At 42.2% G+C, this 19,940-nt stretch overlaps 1 protein-coding gene across 2 annotated transcripts in view; it reads left to right on the top strand.

Moving 5' to 3' along the window:
• LOC120045630 (cGMP-dependent protein kinase 1-like) overlaps positions 1-19,940 on the top strand; it is a 151,589-nt gene that overhangs the window by 25,790 nt on the left and 105,859 nt on the right. For both annotated transcript variants that reach the window (XM_038990540.1, XM_038990539.1), the window contains exon 2: positions 12,067-12,233. In XM_038990540.1, the coding sequence (XP_038846468.1) occupies positions 12,067-12,233 (167 nt within the window). The remainder of the gene's footprint in view (positions 1-12,066; positions 12,234-19,940) is intronic.

Here is a 19,940-nt window from a genome sequence, read left to right as displayed (position 1 = left end):
AGTCAATTCTGTGCTTCCAACTTTGAGGCAACAGTTTGTGGAAGGCCCTTTCCTGTTTCAGCATGACAATGCACCCATACACAAAGCGAGGTCCATACAGAAATGGTTTGTTGAAATCGGTGTGGAAGAACTTCAATGGCCTGCACAGATCCTTGACCTCAACCCCATCAAACACCTTTGGGAGGAATTGGAACACTGACTGCAATCCAGGCCTAATCGCCCAACAACAGTGCCCGAGCTCACTAATGCTCTTGTGGCTGAATCGAAGCAAGCCCCCACAGCAATGTCCAACATCTAGCGGAAAGCTTTTCCAGAAGAGTGGAGGCTGTTATTGCAGCAAAGGGGGCACTAACTCCATATTAATGCCCATGATTTTGGAATAAGATGTTTGACGAGCATGTGTCCACATACTTTTGGTCATGTAGTGTAATTTCTCAGCAAACTTTTGAGCCACTGGAAAGCATAGAGTTCAAATATCTCCCCTTCAAGACGGCTTTGCTGATTGCCCTTATATCTGCAAGCGGTGTGTGAGCTGCACACACTGTCAGTCCACCATGTGCCTACGGTTTGCCCTGCCTTTATGCCTAAGGTCAGCTGTAATTACAATTGTCTAGCCTTAGAGCTTATGGCCGCCATTTACTTCTACGGAAGAATGGCTCCTCCACCATTTATGTCCTGTACGTGCTTTGCATATCTACTTGGATAGAACAAGAGCATATCACAAGAGTGACCAACTCTTTGTGTCTTGGCCATCCCCTTGCAAGGGTGGGCCCCTCTCTCGTCAATGGCTATCCCATTGGATAGTGGAGGCTATTATATTGGCTTATAATAGCAAGTGTTTACAGTCCCCGGAGGGCCTGAGGGCTCATTCCAGCATAAGTATGGGCACTGTTCTTTTTACAAGAGATTTGCGAGGTGGAATGTTGGGCCACCCCTCGTATTTTTATGAGGTTTTACCGACTGGATGTCACTGCACCTTCATTGGCGCATACTGTCCTTAGTGTTTGAGTCTCTGAGGGATGATGCTGTTGGAACTACCCTGGCTTCAGAGAGCATGTCTGTGTTACAGGAGTTGGCCATATCCCATAACTGACACAAAACGAGTATTAGAAAAATTATTTAGGGTTACTAACGTTACCCCGGTTCTATTAGAACACGAGTGATATGTTTTACCTCTTTTCCCTGCTAGCAAGAGCGCAATGAAGAGAGGCATGTTTGAGAATGACCTGGCAAGTGTCTCCCTTTATGGAGGACAACGCAGACATATAATATAAGGTTGTGAATGCTGAGGTCATTGACAACTATTTTGGGTACAGAGGAATGAGTTTCAATAGAGCTGCTCCTCTATCGATTAGAACAGAGGACTGTGATGTTTACTCAATGGCTTGGAGATCGATGCCTCTTCTCTGTTTGACCAACTTGTTAGTCAGTTTGGGTTTAGATATCTGAAAAGAAAATGAGAAACCAGCACACTGTTCTTGCCAGTAGTACTGTTGATTAAGATTTTGTATTGTATTTGTATTTATATCAAATCAAATGTATTTATATAGCCCTTCTTACAACAGCTGATATATCAAAGTGCCTTACAGAAACCCAGCCTAAAACCCCAAACAGCAAGCAATGCAGGTGTAGAAGCACGATGGCTAGGAAAAACTCCCTAGAAAGGCCAAAACCTAGGAAGAAACCTAGAGAGGAACCAGGCTATGAGGGGTGGCCAGTCCTCTTCTGGCTGTGCCGGGTGGAGATTATAACAGAACATGGCCAAGATGTTCAAATGTTCATAAATGACCAGCATGATCAAATAATAATAATCACAGTAGTTGTCGAGGGTGCAACAAGTCAGCACCTCAGGAGTAAATGTCAGTTGGCTTTTCATAGCCGATCATTGAGAGTATCTCTACCGCTCCTGCTGTCTCTAGAGAGTTGAAAACAGCAGGTTTGGGACAGGTAGCACGTCCGGTGAACAGGGCAGGGTTCCATCACCGTAGGCAGAACAGTTGAAGCTGGACCAGCAGTACGGCCAGGTGGACTGGGGACAGCAAGGAGTCATCATGCCAGGTAGTCCTGAGGCATGGTCCTAGGGCTCAGGTCTTCCGAGAGAGAGAAAGAAAGAGAGAAAGAGAGAATTAGAGAGAGCATACTTAAATTCACACAGGACACCGGATAAGACAGGAGAAATACTCCAGATATAACAGACTGACCCTAGCCCCCTGAAACATAAACTACTGCAGCATAAATACTGGAGGCTGAGACAGGAGGGGTCAGGAGACACTGTGGCCCCATCCGATGATACTCCCGGACAGGGCCAGGGCCAAACAGGCAGGATATAACCCCACCCACTTTGCCAAAGCACAGCCCCCACACCACCAACCCAGACAGGAAGACCACGTCAGTGACTCAATCCACTCAAGTGACGCACCTCTCCTAGGGATGCCTTCGCCTTCATCAGGGGGTTTAGAAAATCGTTTTTTTGAAAAGAGTTGGCCATTAAAATGCTGATGTATATTACTGGCCCTGTTCTTTCTTTCCCAATTTCCCCCCTTTTATCTTTCTAACTGGATTAGTCCTCTGGAATGTGTCTATTGGTCTCTCTCATGTACAGTAGGACCTTAATTTGACTCAAGAACTTTCCTGCAATGCAGAAAATGTATAACTTGCAGTGTATTTGAGATTTAAAATAGCTTCTAAATCTGTGATAACACTTTGACATATCAGACATGATTTTGTCCAAAAATGTATCAACCCCTACAAATACGTCCATGAATTATAATCCAGACAATAATTCACATTCCCTGTTGCTGCAGGATTATTTTCCTGCTGTAGCAAACTGGCTCCAATTAAGAGCCTACAGCTGTATCTCTACTTTCACTCGCTCAGCCTCTCTCTCCCTTATTCCTCTAAAAGAGCATATTTTCTCCTTTTAAGGAAGACGGACCGTATTCGGTCCCCAAACCTGACTGAGTGTGTGTATCTTCCCTTCCAGCAGAGAGAAAGAGAAGGAGAGGGGGAGGAGAGGATAGAGGATTGTTGTGTAATGGGGTGGCTGGCTAGAATCTAGAGGACATGAAACAGAGAAATGTCACAGGACTTCAGGCTCCTCCACTTTGGGGTCTGTAGTGTAGTACGCGAGGCCAGGGATCCTCACTCCTTTCCTGTGTGTAAATCTGTCAAAGGGTCAGGGGTTAAGGAGAGAAGCTTCCGGAGGTATGCAGATATTGCTCTTGGGAAACAGGGGAGTACTATAACATTACCGCTCCCTGCTGTGCTTCTCTTTACTCTCTCATGGTTAGGATTAAAGGATATATTGAAAGATAATGTTGTTTTTAAAGTGTGCTCCTTTTATACCTTCATAATATCAACAAAGGATAGGCAGGCCATATGTTTTGGCACAAACTAAATATTGTAGACCTGTAAGTAAAATGTATGCACGCATGACTGTAAGTCGCTTTGAATAGAAGTGTCTGCTAAATTACATACTGTATATTATTATTATATTATGTTTGTGTGGCTGTATGTGGTCGCTCGTAAAAAGGAAGAGAGGGGTGTTAGGTGGTGTGTTGCCAGAGAATACTGGACGGGACTTTAGAAGCTTGGGACACACTTCAAACCGTTTCCCTTTTGTGAGTTCTATTCCCAGCATCTGTTGAGGGGTAGAAAGCATTTTCTGTCCCTTTTTTATCCTTAATGACATAGAAGCTTCTCTTTGAATGCACGAGTCCTTGTTACATGTGATTAGCCGCTTTTACAGTCGGGTGATAAAGCGCTAATTGACTGTCTGCTTCCTTGTGAAATTATTTCAATACAAAACAGACAATCTTTGTATACAGCACTCATTACACCCAATCTTGTCTAATCGAATTCTATGTTCTGGTCAAAAGTAGTGCACTAGGGAATAAGATATATTTTGTCTGTCTCTGTCTATGGAAGTTATTGAGATGCATCTTTGTAAGATAGTGGAAAAAGCAATCTTATCAGGGGGTGCGAAGCATCAGGCATCAGACGGAATCAGGTGCAATATTGTGGTATTTATCATGCATTCAGAAAGTATTCACACCTCTTGACTTTTCCACATTTTGTTGTGTTACAAAGTGGGATTCAAAATTGATTTATTTGTCATTTTTTTGTCAACGATCTACACACAACATTTGTAAAAAATGAATGAAAAACAAAACACAAATATATTTTGATTAAATAAGTATTCAATCCCCTGAATCAATTCATGTTAGAATAACCTTTGGCAGCGATTACAGCTGTGAGTCTTTCCGGTTAAGTCTCTAAGAGCTTTCCACACCTGGATTTGTGCAATATTTGCCATTTTTCTTTTCAAAATTCTTTAATATGGCTGCAAGGCAAAGTGTTGAGTAGCCAGTGAAATCGTGCCCATTTCAAACGGCCTCCTACTCAAATCTTGCTTGTACAATATGGATATTATTATTCTTTTTGGATAGAAAACACTCTCTAGTTTCTAAAACAGTTGGAATTATTTCTCTGAGTGAAACAGAAGTCCTTCTGCAGCACTTTTCCTGACCAGGAAGTGAAATGTCAGAAATCGATGCTCTTTTCAACTTGATGCCTATACATGGTCTTGACACTTAGGAGTCTACTTACACTCCATACGCCTTCCTATTGGTGTCAAGAGGATGTGAGAGGAGAAATGTTGTGCTCATCTTGGTCTGTGGTGGAAAAAAACCTATTTCTTTGACGTGACCGTCCACTTCCGGTACTCTGAAGGAAGTGGGATTGACTTCTGTTTTGCTGCCGTAACGGACGACAACTAGCCCCGGCTCGAATTTTTTTTGATACATGTGACCATATCATCGTAATGTATGTTTTTTCAATATAGTTTAATCAGATTATTGAAATTTTTTCGGGAGTTTTGCCGTGTTCCGTCCTCTGACTGTGTTTACGTTGGAGAAATTTGTGCCACTCGGCTAGTGCCAATGCTAAGTGAAGAGGGAAATTTGCCATTCTGAATCCAAACAACGACTCATCTGGACAGAGGACACCTTGTTCAACATTCTGATGAAAGATCAGCAAAAGTAAGACTCAATTTATGATGTTATTTCATATATCTGTCGTGCATGTGAACTGGCCGTGGGCGCCCAAGTGTTTCTGTCTATTGTGGCTACGCTAATATAGCGATACATTTTGTTTTCGCTGTAAAACATTTAATAAATCGGAAATATTGTTTGGAATCACAAGATGCCTGTCTTTCAATTGCTGCACACTATATATTTTTCAGAAATGTTTTATGATGAGTAATTAGCTATTTGACGTTGGTGTCTGTAAATATTATGGCTGCTTTCGGTGCAATTTCTGATTGTAGCTGAAATGTAAACTATGGTTTATACATGAAATATGCAAATTTTTCGAACAAAACATATGCTATACAATAAATATGTTATCAGACTGTCATCTGATGAATTTGTTTCTTGGTTAGTGGCTATTTATATATTTATTTGGTCGAATTTGTGATAGCACCTGATGGAGTAAGAAACTGATGGAGTTAGAAAAGTGGTGTCTTTTGCTAACGTGGTTAGCTAATAGATTTACATATTTTGTCTTCCCTGTAAAACATTTTAAAAATCGGACATGTTGGCTTGATTCACAAGAAGTGTATCTTTCATCTGGTGTCTTGGACTTGTTAATGTGTGAAAGTTAAATATTTAAAAAATATATATTTTGAATTTCGCGCCCTGCACTTGAGCTGGATGTTGTCATAGGTGTACCGGTGTCGGGCTGCAGCCATAACAGGTTTTAAGCTAGGTTGAATTGGTTGTTGATCATTGCTAGACAACCATTTTCAGGCCTTGCCATATACAGTATTTTCAAGCAGATTTATGTCAAAACTATAACTTGGCCACTCAGGAACATTCACTGTCTTCTTGGTAAGCAACTCCAGTGTAGATTTGGCCTTGTGTTTTAGGTTATTGTCCTGCTGAAAGGTGAATTAATCTCCCAGTGTCTGGTAGAAGGCAGACTGAACCAGGTTTTGCGCCAGAATTTTGGCTGTGCTTAGCTCCATTCCGTTTCTTTTTTTATCCTGAAAAACTCCCCAGTCCTTAATGACTACAATTATACCCATAACATGGTGCAGCCACCACTATGCTTGAAAATATGGAGAGTGGTACTCTCTAATGTGCTGTATTTGATTTGTCCCAAACCACTTTTTAGTCAGGACAAAACGTTCATTGCTTTGCCACATTTTTTGCAGTATTACTTTAGTGCCTTGTTGCAAACAGGATGCATGTTTTGGAATATTTTTTATTCTGTACAGGCTTCCTTCTATTCAGTCTGTCAATTAGGTTAGTATGTGGAGTAACTACAATGTTGTTGATCCATCCTAAGTTTTCTCCTATCACATCCATTAAACTATGTAACTATTTTAAAGTCACCATTAGCCTCATGGTGAAATCCCTGAGCAGTTTCCTTTTGTATCTTTGTAGTGATTGAAAGTATTGATACACCATCCAAAGTGTAATTAGTAACTTCACCATGCTCAAAGGGATATTCACGGTCTGCTTTATTTTTACCCATCTACCAATCTACCCTTGAACACGGTAGGTAAAACTGCTCCCCGGGCGCCGATGACATGGATGTCGATTAAGGCAGTCCCCCGCACCTACCTGTTTCAGAGGGGTTGGGTTAAATCCGGAAGACACATTTTGGTTAAATGCATTCAGTTGAGCAACAGACTAGGTATCCCCTATCCCTTTCCCAATAGGTGCTCTTCTTTGCAAGGCATTGGAAAACTTCTCTGGTCTTTGTGATTTAATCTGTGTTTGAAATTCACTGCTCGACTGAGGGGCGATACAGCTACTTGTAATCATGTTAAACACTATTATTGCACACAGTGAGTCCATGCAACTTATTATGTGACATGTTAAGCACACTTTTACTCCTGACCTTATTTAGGCTTGCCATAACAAAGGGGTTGAATACTTATTGACTCAAGATATTTCAGCTTTTCATTTGTAATTCATTTGTAAAAAACAGAATTCCAGTGATAGGGTATTGTGTGTTGGCCAGTGCCCCACAAAATCTCAATTGAATCCATCTTACATGCTGTTTAAAAATATGTGTATTTTTATTAAACCTTTATTTAACTAGGCAAGTCAGTTAAGAACAAATTATTATTTACAATGACAGCCTACCCCGGCCAAACCCTAACCCGGATGACGCTGGGCCAATTGTGCGCCGCCCTATGGGAATCTGAATCACGGCCGGTTGTGATACAGCCTGGAATCAAACCAGGGTCTGTAGTGACGCCTCTAGCACTGAGATGCAGTGCCTTAGACTGCTGTGCCATTCAGGAGCCTAAACACAACAGGCTGTAACACAACAGAATGTCAAGGGGTGTGAATACTTTCTGAAGGCACCGTATTTACAGGTGCAGAGGGTGAGCCGTAACCATGGATATCAACAAAACGTTGACTAACACTGACATATAAACATAGACTATCAAAATCATAAACAGTAATATAAATGGGATTATCCTACATGCACCTTAACCCTACCAGTCCTAAGACCTGCATTTCATTTATCTGACTTTAATTTATCTGCATGTATTTACATTATATGAGTGCTGTAAGTACATAAATTGTTGTTGAAATGAATGTCCAACTAGTCAGTGAAAACTGTGTGGAGTTAAGAACAAATTCTTATTTACAATGACTAGGATCAGTGGGTTAACTGTCTTGTTCAGGGGCAGAACGACAGATTTTTCTAGGGATGGTTTTACATTTTTTTGCAAAAAACCCCAAACTTTATTGAAGCACCTTTGGCAGTGATTACAGGATCAACTGTGTGGAGTTTGAAGTTTGTGACAGCAACTATGTGATCTTATTACAGTAATAGAGTGCCTTCGGAAAGTATTCAGACCCCTTGACTTTTTCCACATTTTGTTAGGATAAAGCCTTATTCTAAAATTGATTGAATCGTTTTTTTCCTTCATCAATCTGCACACAATACCCCATAATGACAAAGCAGAAACTGAAATATTACATTTACATAAGAAATCAGACCCTTTACTCAGTACTTTGTTGAAACACCTTTGGCAGTGATTACAGCCTTGAGTCTTCTTGGGTATGACGCTACAAGCTTGGCGCAACTGTATTTGTTGGAGTTTCTCCCATTCTTCTCTGCAGATCCTCTCAAGCTCTGTCAGGTTGGATGGGGTCTATCCAGAGATGTTCGATCGGGTTCAAATCCAGGCCCTGGCTGGGCCACTCAAGTACATTCAGAGACTTGTCCCGAAGCCACTCGTTTTGTCTTGGCTGTGTGCTTAGGCTGATGGTCCTGTTGGAAGGTGAACCTTTGCCCCAGTCTGAAGTCCGGAGCACTCTGGAGCAGATTTTCATTAAGGATCTCGCTGTACTTTGCTCCGTTCATCTTTGCCTCGATCCTGACTAGTCTCCCAGTCCCTGAAAAACATCTCCACAGCATGATGCTGTCACCACCATGCTTCACCGTAGGGATTGTGCCAGGTTTCCTCCAGACGTGACACTTGGCATTCAGGCCAAAGAGTTCAATCTTGGTTTCATCAGACCAGAGAATCTTGTTTCTCATGGTCTGAGAGTCTTTAGGTGCCTTTTGGCAATCTCCAAGCAGGCTGTCATGTGCCTTTTACTGAGGATTGGCTTCTGTCTGGCCACTCTTCCATAAAGGCCTGATTGGTGGAGTGCTGCAGAGATGGTTGTCCTTCTGGAAGGTTCTCCCATCTCCACAGAGGAATTCTAGATCTCTGTCAGAGTGACCATTGGGTTCTTGGTCACCTCCCTGACCAAGACCCTTCTCCCCTGATTTCTCAGTTTGGACGAGCAGCCATCTCTAGGAAGAGTCTTGGTGGTTCCAAACTTCCTCCATTTAAGAATGATGGAGGCCACTGTGTTTTTGGGGACTTGCTGCAGAATCTTTTTGGTACCCTTCCTCAGATCTGTGCCTCGACACAATCCTGTTTCGGAGCTCAATGGACAATTCCTTCAACCTCATGGCTTGGTTTCTTCTCTAACATGCACTGTCAACTGTAGGACCTTATATAGACAGGTGTGTGCCTTTCCAAATCATGTCAAATTAATTGAATTTACCTCAGGTTGTCTCCAATTAACATGTAGAAACATCTCAAGGATGATCAATGGAAACAGGATGCACCTGCGCTCAATTTCGAGTCCCATAGTCTGAATACTTATGTAAATAAGGTATATCTGATTGTAATTTTCAATACATTTGCAAACATTTCTAAAATCTTTTTTTCGTTTTGTCATCATGGAGTATTGTGTGTAGATTGCTGAGGATTTTTATTTATTTAATAGATTTGAGAATGCTGTAATGTAACGGAATGTGGAAAAAGTCTAGGGGTCTGAGTAGTTTCCGAATGCACTATTTAGAGACTATGTCTTGAAATTTCATATCATCTTCTATGTAGAATAACCTCTAACCTTCTAACAACTGTTGTGTAGCTTGTGAGCGTCATAGAGCCAAACATTACATGTGTGTTTGTGAGATTTTCAGCTTTTCATAGAAATCTTTTAATATGGGTTGTAGCTCAAATCATTCGGACTCTTCAGACGTTTCTGTAAAAAGAAACACCTAACAAGTCCCCAACTGGCAGCTTCATTAAATAGTACCCGCAAAACACCAGTCTCAACATCAACAGTGAAGATGCGACTCCGGGATGCTGGCCTTCTAGGCAGAGTTGCAAAGAAAAAGCCATATCTCAGCCTGGCCAATAAAAAGAAAAGATTAAGATCGGTAAAAGCACACAGACACTGGACAGAGGAACTCTGCCAAGAAGGCCAGTATCCCGGAGTCACCTCTTCACTGTTGATGGTGAGACTGGTGTTTTGCTGGTACTATTTCTTTCAAAAACAAGGACATTTCTAAGTGACCCCAAACTTTTGAACGGTAGTGTATATTATTTAGTACATGTAAAGACAAGATTGAGAATAGTCTGATGGGTGAGAGTATTATCAGGTGTGAATGATGCCCAGTAGTCTAAGAAACGGCGCATACTTTACCCCCTACTTTTTAAAATCAGAGTCACATGCATCATGTAGCCTAGCCCATTGATAAGGTTTGTATCCCAACTAAAGTGGCCTAATAACTCTGGAACAGGGTTGGAGAGCCCATAGCCTAGAGAGCCTGGTGAATTGTGTTCTTATAAGCCCAGTCATTGTGCAATTCTGTGTGAAAACAACGTTTTGACAGGCCACTATTTAAAAGAGGATCCCAGCTTTCTCGTGCTGCTAGATTTATTTCTCAATTCTTAAAATTTTACACATTCATCCTCTTTACAATCGGTGTAGCCTACCTGGCATAATAACTGAGGGAAGCGCTTCCTCCATTCGCTATTCTAGTTCAGACCAGTCTACGGGTGACATATTTTTTTGTGGGCCATTTTAAATAAAAAATAAACACCAGATTAAATTGAGAATAGGAGGACCTGTTTCAAATGATCACTTTGTTACCCGCTCAACACAGAATGTGTGCATCGGAAATCGTTCAGGGAAGATATACTTTCTATTTTATTCAGCTATGATCAATTGTGTTTTTCTTACTATACAATAATATAAAATAATGCCACAGGAATTATAAGCAAGTCTTGCCTGCAAAATGTACTAGTGTAGCCCACAGCCATATGGTATAGCCAGATCAGGGCCTAACATGAGAATGACTCAGAATATGCTATTCTGTTATTCTGAAATAGGCTTCATTTTCTTCTTCATATCATAATGTTTCTTCCTGCCTAAAATAAATAATGGATTTATTGAGATGGTGTAGGATATATTACATTGATTTATTAGGTTTCTTAAAATGTAGATGTTCTCGGTGTCCCCCCTGTGGGACGGTTGAGCTAACGTAGGCTAATGTGATTAGCATGAAGTTATAAGTACCAAGAACATTTCCCAGGACATAGACATATCAGATTTTGGCAGAAAGCTTAAATTCTTGTTCATGTAACTACACTGTCCAATTTAAAGTAGCTATTACAGTGAAATAATTCCATGCTATTGTTTGGGGAGAGTGCACAGTTATGGACTTGAAAATGTATTAATAAACCAATTAGGCACATTTGGGCAGTCTTGATACAACATTTTGAACAGAAATGCAATGGTTCATTGGCTCAGTCTAAAACTTTGCACATACACTATTGCCATATAGTGGCCAACATCTAAATTGCACCTAGATTCCTTAGTTAAATATTGGCCTTCGTCTTGCATTTCAAAGATGAAAAAATATTTACGTTTTTTCTTTGTATTATCTTTTACCAGATCTAATGTGTTATATTCTCCTACATTAATTTCAATTTCCACAAACTTCAAAGTGTTTCCTTTCAAATGGTATCAAGAATATGCATATCCTTGCTTCAGGTCCTGAGCTACAGGCAGTTAGATTTGGGTATGTTATTTTAGGCGAAAATTGAAAAAAGGGGTCCGATCCTTAAGAGGTTCACACCTGACCTCTTGATTACGGCACTTTGAATTAGAAGTGTTCATTATACCATCCCCTAGCAACAGGTTTCCCTGCATATTCATAGCACAAAATAATCTCAGTTCACATCTCTTAAAAGAGCTTTGTGGATTACCCTTGTAGAAAAGTCTAAGATAAATTTGTCTTTACACAGTGTACTTATGAATCAAATCAATCCATTTCTATTCGGCATGGATTTCTTTTGTTTTTTGGGTTGTTGCGGCTGTTGAAACAAATTGAAATAATAAGAGTCATCTTGAAACCACAGAATTTAGAACATATTTTGTTAACGGGGTATTTTCTGAATATTCAGTTGAATAATGATTTTAAATTCAGCAGGCTCACAATACTCCACCTTAGACAAACTGCTGAATGTCTAAACAAGGTACACTTTTTTGTAGGGCATTATGCAATCAGTGTTTCCAACATGCTTTTCTAGGTACAGTACGGTGTAAAATAGAGGCAGAAAAATGGGTAGGGGGTATCCACTCCACCTAAACAATGCCAAGGAAAACACTAATCCCCAATGAGTGTTTTACATGTCCCTTACAATGACATACGAATCCCATTTATCTATCTCCTCCTCTGTCCCCCCAGGTCCAAAGACCTGATCAAGGAGGCCATCTTGGACAATGACTTTATGAAGAACCTGGAGCTGTCTCAGATCCAGGAGATCGTGGACTGCATGTACCCTGTGGAGTATGGCAAAGACAGCTGCATCATCAAGGAGGGCGATGTGGGCTCACTGGTCTACGTCATGGAAGGTACATACAGTATCTTTACTCACTCCCTGCATCACACACTGTGATTTGTACATCTGGCATTGGGGTTTTGTGAGGTTGTGTGAGGCTCTAAAATGTTGTTGTTGTTGTTGTTGTTTGAAACAGGATTGGATAACCATTAGTGGGAATAACCATTAGAATTGCAGTGCCTTGCAAAAGTGTTCATCCCCCTTGGCGTTTTTCCTATTTTGTTGCATTAGAACCTGTAATTTAAATGGATTTTTATTTGGATTTAATGTAATGGACATACACAAAAAAGTTTAAATTGGTGAAGTGAAATGAAAAAAATAACTTTAAAAAATAAACAACGTTAAAGTGGTGCGTGTGTATGTATTCACCCCTTTCACTATAAAGCTCCTAAATAAGATCTGGTGCAACCAATTACCTTCAGAAGTCACATAATTACTTAAATAAAGTCCACCTGTGTGCAATCTAAGTGTCAAATGATCTCAGTATATATACACCTGTTCTGAAAGGCCCCAGAGTCTGCAACACAACTAAGCAAGGGGCACCACCAAGCAAGGGGCACCATGAAGACCAAGGAGCTCTCTAAACAGGTCAGGGACAAAGTTGTGGAGAAGTACAGATTAGGGTTGGGTTAAAAAAAATAATCAGAAACTTTGAACATCCCACAGAGCACAATTAAATCCATTATTAAAAATGGAAAGAATATGGCCACAACAAACCTGCCAAGAGAGGACCGCCCATCAAAACTCACAGCCCAGGCAAGGAGGGCATTAATCAGAGAGGCAACAAAGAGACCAAAGATAACCATGAAGGAGCTGCAAAGCTCCACTGCGGAGATTGGAGTATCTGTCCATAGGACCACTTTAAGCCATACACTCCGCAGAGCTAGGCTTTAAGGAAGAGTGGCCAGAAAAAAAAGCCATTGCTTAAAGAAAAAAATAAGCAAATACGTTTCGTGTTTGCCAAAAGGCATGTGGGAGACTCCCCAAACATATGGAAGAAGGTACTCTGGTCAGATGAGACTAAAATTAAGCTTTTTGGCGATCAAGGAAAATGCTATTTCTGGCGCAAACCCAAGACCTCTCATCACACAAAGAACACCAACCCTACATTTAAATTTGATGGTGTCAGCATCATGTTGTGGGGATGTTTTTCCATCGGCAGGGACTGGGACACTGGTCAGAATTGAAGGAATGATGGATGGTGCTAAATACAGGGAAGTTCTTGAGGGGAAACCTGTTTCAGTCTTCCAGAGATTTGAGACTGGGATGGAGGTTCACCTTCCAGCAGGACAATGACCCTAAGCATACCGCTAAAGCAACACTCAAATTATTTAAGGGGAAACATTTAAATGTCTTAGAGTGGCCTTGTCAAAGCCCAGACCTCAATTCAATTGAGAATCTGTGGTATGATTTAAAGATTGCTGTACACCAGTGGAACCCATCCAACTTGAAGGAGCTGGAGCAGTTTTGCCTTGAAGAATGGGGAGGGGGGGGTGAATAGTTATGCACGCTCAAGTGTCAGTTTTTTTGTCTTAGTTCTTGTTTGTTTCACAATAAAAAATATTTTGCATCTTCAAAGTGGTAGAAATGTTGTGAAAATCAAATGATACAACACCCCAAAAATCTATTTTAATTCCAGGTTGTGAGGCAACAAAATAGGAAAATTGCCCAGGGGGGTGAATACTTTCGCAAGCCACTGTAGGAGGACAGAGTTTGACCAGTCTGTCCAGACTGGATGTGAAGGGATTTTGGAATGGGCCATTTAGTTGAAATTAGATAATTTCTGATCTTTTTAGACACTAAAAGTTGTCTAAATGGCTCCATTCCAGAATCCTAGTGTTACTTTCGTCGATGGAAGGATTGGACCAAGGTGCAGCGTGGTAGGCATACATTTTAATTTATTAAATGAACACCGAAAAAACAACAAATATGAAACGTAACGTCTAGTAGGGCTAAACAGCACAGTACCAAAAACAAGATTCCACAAACACCAGGTGGGAAAAGGCTGCCTAAATATGATCCCCAATCAGAGACAACGATAGACAGCTGCCTCTGATTGGGAACCATACCAGGCCAACAAAGAAATAGAAAACATAGATTTCCCACCCTCGTCACACCCTGCCCTAACCAAATAGAGAATTAAAAGGATCTCTAAGGTCAGGGCGTGACACCTAGAAGTTAAGCCTGTGTCTATTCTGGAAAGGAAAAAGAACTCTGAAAGCTTTATTTGTCTAGGACTTTTTTTATACAATGTCATTGTGGCAAAGCATTTAAGTGACTTTAAGGGATCATGACAATGACAAAGGCAATGTACTGCACTATAAACCCCCACAGACCCATAGCAATAGTAATGGAAAAAATATTTGTTTTGTTTGGTGTTATATTCTCTACTTCTCTGTGGGGGGATACTACTCAGAAATAAATGTGTATGTGTGTCTAATAGTTACAGTGGCATTTCAAGTTAATTGAAGCGGTTATTGATTGACGCCACTGGAGGAGCATTGATTTTATACAGGCCACTCATTTAAATTATGCAATCTGTAGCAGCGTTTATGGATTCCTTATTGGATAAAAAATTGGGAACTGGGAGTTTTCCTAGAAAGACAAAACAGAAGTCTATTTGTTCTGCAAGAGAGAATGATTGAATACCAAGTTTTTTTGTGTGTACAGTAAACATGTGTGTGTTCTTGATTAAATGAACCCAAACAGGCTTTTGCTCTCTTTAGATCAGGGCATGGGAGGAATCCCCATCACTGCCAATGCTGACTGAATATATTTGAATTGATAATATAAATCACATAAAGCCCCAACATCACGGAAATAGCTGCACAAACTGTACAATAAAAGATTGAGAATGATGGAAAAATGTCAGGGACACATTTGCATTGTGGTCGTCTAGCTCAGCTAATCCATGTAGGCTACTGAGAAGCGACATAGTGTTGAAGGAAGTACACTCTCTTGACTGATCTTTCTTATTGTCACTGACACAGTGTCACTGACACTGATGGCTCTTCAACAGGATGGCTGCTAAAATAAACTCCTTCAAGATGAAATATTACTTTGAGTTCAGAGCAACAGCAGTTTTCTTTGCCTCTAGACCTAAAATACGAACACATCAAGAGGTAGATATCAGAACTGTGGCATTTCAATTTGATTGTGTTTGTGAGAAGGTTAGCCTCAGTCAGATTGATTGACATTTTGGGTGTGCAGAGGTTTTCAGATTGTATTGTTTATACAGTGCATTCAGAAAATATTCAGACCCCTTCACTTTTTTCCCACATTTTGTTACATTAGTTTTATTCTACAATGTATTAAATAAATGTTTTTCCTCATCAATCCACACACAATACCCTGTAATGACAAAATGAAAAATAGTTGTTTTGATTTTTTTCCAAATCTAAAGAGAGCAAAAGCCTTATTTACATAAATATTCAGACCAATTGCTATGAGACTCGAAATTGAGCTGTTTCCATTGATCATCCTTGAGATGTTTCTACAACTTGATTGGAGTCCACCTGTGGTAAATTCATTTGATTGGACATGATTTGGAAAGGCACACACCTGTCTATATAGGGTCACACAGTTGACAGTGCATGTCAGAGCATAAACTAAGCCATGAGGTCGAAGGAATTGTCCGTAGAGCTCTGAGACAGGATTGTGTCGAGGTACGGATCTGGGGAAGGGTACCAAAAAATGTCTGCAGCATTGAAGGTCCCCAAGTACACAGTGGTCTCCATCATTCTTAAATGGAAGAAGTTTGGAACCACCAAGACTCTTCCTAGAGCTGGCCACCCGTCCAAACTGAGCAATCGGGGTAGGAGGGCCTTGGTCAGGGAGGTGACCAAGAACCCGATGGTCACTCTGACATGTCTCCTGATTCTGCCCCCTTGACACTACTCTCCTCCCTTTCCGCTACCTATGACTAGCCCTGTCCCCTTTCCTTCTGGCCGGCTTGGCCCTCCCCTCCTGCTATGCGGCTGAGTGACTCATTGCGAGCTTACAGAACAGGGCTGCGTGCAGCTGAGTGAAAATGTATCCTTTCACTCCCTCCTCTCTACCTTTTCTTCCTCTGTATCCGCTGCTAAAGCCACTTTCTATCACTCTAAATTTCAAGCTTCTGCCTCTACCCTTGGAAACTCTCCCTCCTTTATTTCCCACCTCCTTCCTCCCTTTCCGTGGACAACTTTGTCAACCACTTTGAAAATAAGGTTGATGTCATCCACTCCTCATTCACTCAGCCTATTGAGTCCACTGGTCCCACTCACACAGAACTACCCTTACGCCTTGACCTCTTTCTCCCCTCTCTCTCCAGATGAAATCCTGCGACTAGTGAGGTCCGACCGCTCGACAACCTGCTCGCTTGACCCCATCCCCTCCTCCCCTCTCCAGAACATCTCTGTAGACCTTCTTCGAGTCCTCACTTTTCTCATCAACTCAACCCTGACCCCTCTGACTTCAAAATGCCCAGAGTCGCTCCCCTCCTCAAGAAACCAACACTCGACCCCTCTGATGTCAAACACTTCTTTTTTTTCTTTCCAAAACTCTTGAGTGTGCTGTCTATGACCAACTCTCTCGCTATCTCTCTCAGAACAATATTCTTGACCCTAACCAGTCAGGCTTCAAGACGGGTCCCTCAACTGAGACTGCCCTCCTCTGTGTCACAGAGGCTCTCTGTACTGCCAAAGCTGACTCTCTGGTTTTATCCTCCTATCCACCCTCTCAGGGCTTTGCGTCTCAGGCTCTGCACACTCTTGGATTGTCATCTTACCTGGCAGACCGCTCCTACCAGGTGACCTGGGGAGGATCTGTGTCTGCACTATGTAATATCACTACTCGTGTTCCCCAGGGCTCGGTTTTAGGACCTCTCCTCTTTTCTCTATACACCAAGTCACTCAGCTCCATCATATCCTCACATGTTGTCTCTTATCATTGCTATGCCGATGTCACTCAACTACTTTTCTCCTTCCCCCCTTCTGACATCCAGGTGGCAACACACATCACTGCGTACCTGGCAGATATCTCAGTTAGGATGTCGGCCCACCACCTCAAGCTCAACCTCGGCAAGATGGAGCTGCACTTCCTCCCGGACTTACATGCCTGCTCCAAGACCTCTCCATCACGGTTGACAACTCCATGGTGTCCCCTTCCCAGAGTGCAAAGAACCTTTGTGTGACCCCGGATAACGCCCTGTTGTTTTTTTGCAAACATCAAAGCATTGACTCGCTCCTGCAGGTTCATGCTCTGCAACATCCGTATAGTACAACGCCACCTCACACAGGAAGCGGCGCAGGTCATAATCCAGGTACTTGTCATCTCCCATCTGGACTACTGTAACTCACTGTTGGCTGGGCTTCCCTCTTGTGCCATCAAACCCCTGCAACTTATCCAGAACGCCGCAGCCCGCCTGGTCTTCAACCTTCCCAGTTCTCTCATGATACCCCGTTCCTCCGCACACTCCACTGGCTTCCAGTCGAAACTCGCATCCACTACAAGACCATGGTACTTGTCTACAGAGCAGCAAGGGGAACTGCCCCTCCCTACCTTCAGGCTATGCTCAAACCCTACACCCCACAGCACACCTTCTGTCCTTACTTCCCCTCCCCTCTGTCCTTACTTCCCCTCTTCCTACACACAATCTGCTTTAGTGGTAAATGTTAGTAGTTTCACCCTGAGGTCAAGAGCCTTGATTTAAGTTGGAAAAAGTCCAGAGTCCGTGACCTTTAAAACGGGACTGTCGACAGGACTGCTGGCTGTGTCCTCCCAAAGCCTGTGACAGTCATCCAGCACCACAGTGCCAGCATCTTCTGGCCATTGTTTCTGATGTCATTGGTTTGACTCAATTGCATTGCTGTTTGTGATGAGCTGTTAGCCCCATGGTGGCCGCTCTTCTTCAGTGGATAGCTCTCCTTCAGGGGAGAGCTATCCACTGTTAAATGTACTGTTAAATTGACCTTTTTTTATGAAATTGTTGCAGAACTTCTCAATTTGACAAGTAATGACCTAAATGAACGGGTTTGACTTAATGTTCTGTTCTAGTGTAGTCGACATGGAGCTGCTCTTGAACACTGATTACAGTTAAGGAATGAGACTGACGCCCATGTTTATCGGGGGTCCTGATTGGATGTTTAAAATCTGAACACTCTTGCAGGTCGATAATGGGGATAATAATGTGGTTATTCAGATCCAATTACTATCAAGTGTTTAAATCACTATACCGTTTACAACTCCCATTTTGTTATAAAGCTGTAGTAATGAAACATTTTCTGTTGGGTGCCTGTCTTGTACTGGATTCCCTGCTAAGTAGAGGCAGCTTTTTTGCATATACCGTATACCGGGGTATTTGGAAATAGCCACAGGATGGTTTTTGAATACTGTCAATACCGGTGAAACTGTTTAATTGTTGTTTAAGTTTTTCAATACATTTTAATATTTGCAGCAATTTTTTAAGTAAATACCTGCAGTCAACTTGTGCAATGTGTTAGGAGATAAAGCAGATGGCGTTCTTATTTCACCTGTCACATTATTTTACATTATGAAGCTTACATAGGTCCCCAGAACAGTTGAGCCAGTCACGTGTTTGTTTGTAAATAGCAGAACGTGAGAAAGTGGGAGCAGGTGAATCCCAGCTGTATATTGACAGGGGTCACATTTTATATTTAAAGTCAACAGTGTTTGTCAAGTATGCTCCCTCTCCGGCCTCTAGGTCACCAGGCTGCTCGTTATGGCGCACACCTGTCACAATCGTTACGCGCACCTGCGCGTCATCAGTTTCACCTGGACGCTATATGTCACTCCCTTTGGTTCCTTCCCCAGGCATTATTGTTTCTGTTCCTGTGTCATGTCTGTGCGTTGTTCGTGTTTCTTATTTTGTATTATGTTGTGTTATATATTAAAACACTCACTCCCTGAACTTGCTTCCCGACTCTCAGCGCACATCGTTACAGAATAACGCCTCACTCACCTAAGGGAAGCATCAGGGAGTGTTTTTATTTATTTTTTATTTTTTTGGTGGGAATGACGTCGGATCCAGGAGCCGCTAAAGGCTCTCATGCCTCAGACAAATCGCCAGGCTCCCCTGCCTCAGCTGGTCTGTCAGGTTCCCACGCTCCAGTCAGCGACAGGTTCCCGCGCATCAGCAGGGGTGACCGGTCCGCTCCTGATCTCTGGGATTGTCCCTTTGGTTGGCGTACTGCGGCTAGAGCCTAACGCGCCGGGGAGGGGGTACCGTCACGTATGCTCTCTGTCCGGCGCTCTAGGTCGCCATGCTCCTGCGTCTCTGCCAGACTGACAGGTTTCCCGCGCCTCAGCAGAGGTTACTGGTCCGCTCTTGATCCCCGTGATCGTCATTTTGGTCGGTGTCCTGCGGCTAGGGCCACGCGTTGGGAGGGGGTACTGTCACGTGTGCTCCCTCTCCGGCCTCTAGGTCACCAGGCTGCTCGTTATGGCGCACACCTGACACCATCGTTACGCGCACCTGAGCGTCATCAGACTCACCTGGACTCCATCACTTCCCTGATTACCTTCCCTATATATCTCACTCTCTTTGGTTCCTTCCGCAGGCATTATTGTTTCTGTTCCTGTGTCATGTTTGTGCGTTGTTCATGTTTCTCATTTTGTATTATGTTGTGTTTATTTATTAAAACACTCACTCCTTGAACTTGCTTCTCGACTCTCAGTGCACATCGTTACAGTGTTATTTTTGCTTCAATAGTGATCAGAG

This window comes from Salvelinus namaycush, chromosome 4 (assembly GCF_016432855.1).
Source record: "Salvelinus namaycush isolate Seneca chromosome 4, SaNama_1.0, whole genome shotgun sequence".
NCBI lineage: Eukaryota > Metazoa > Chordata > Actinopteri > Salmoniformes > Salmonidae > Salvelinus > Salvelinus namaycush.
This window is presented reverse-complemented; position numbering and strand designations above follow the sequence as displayed.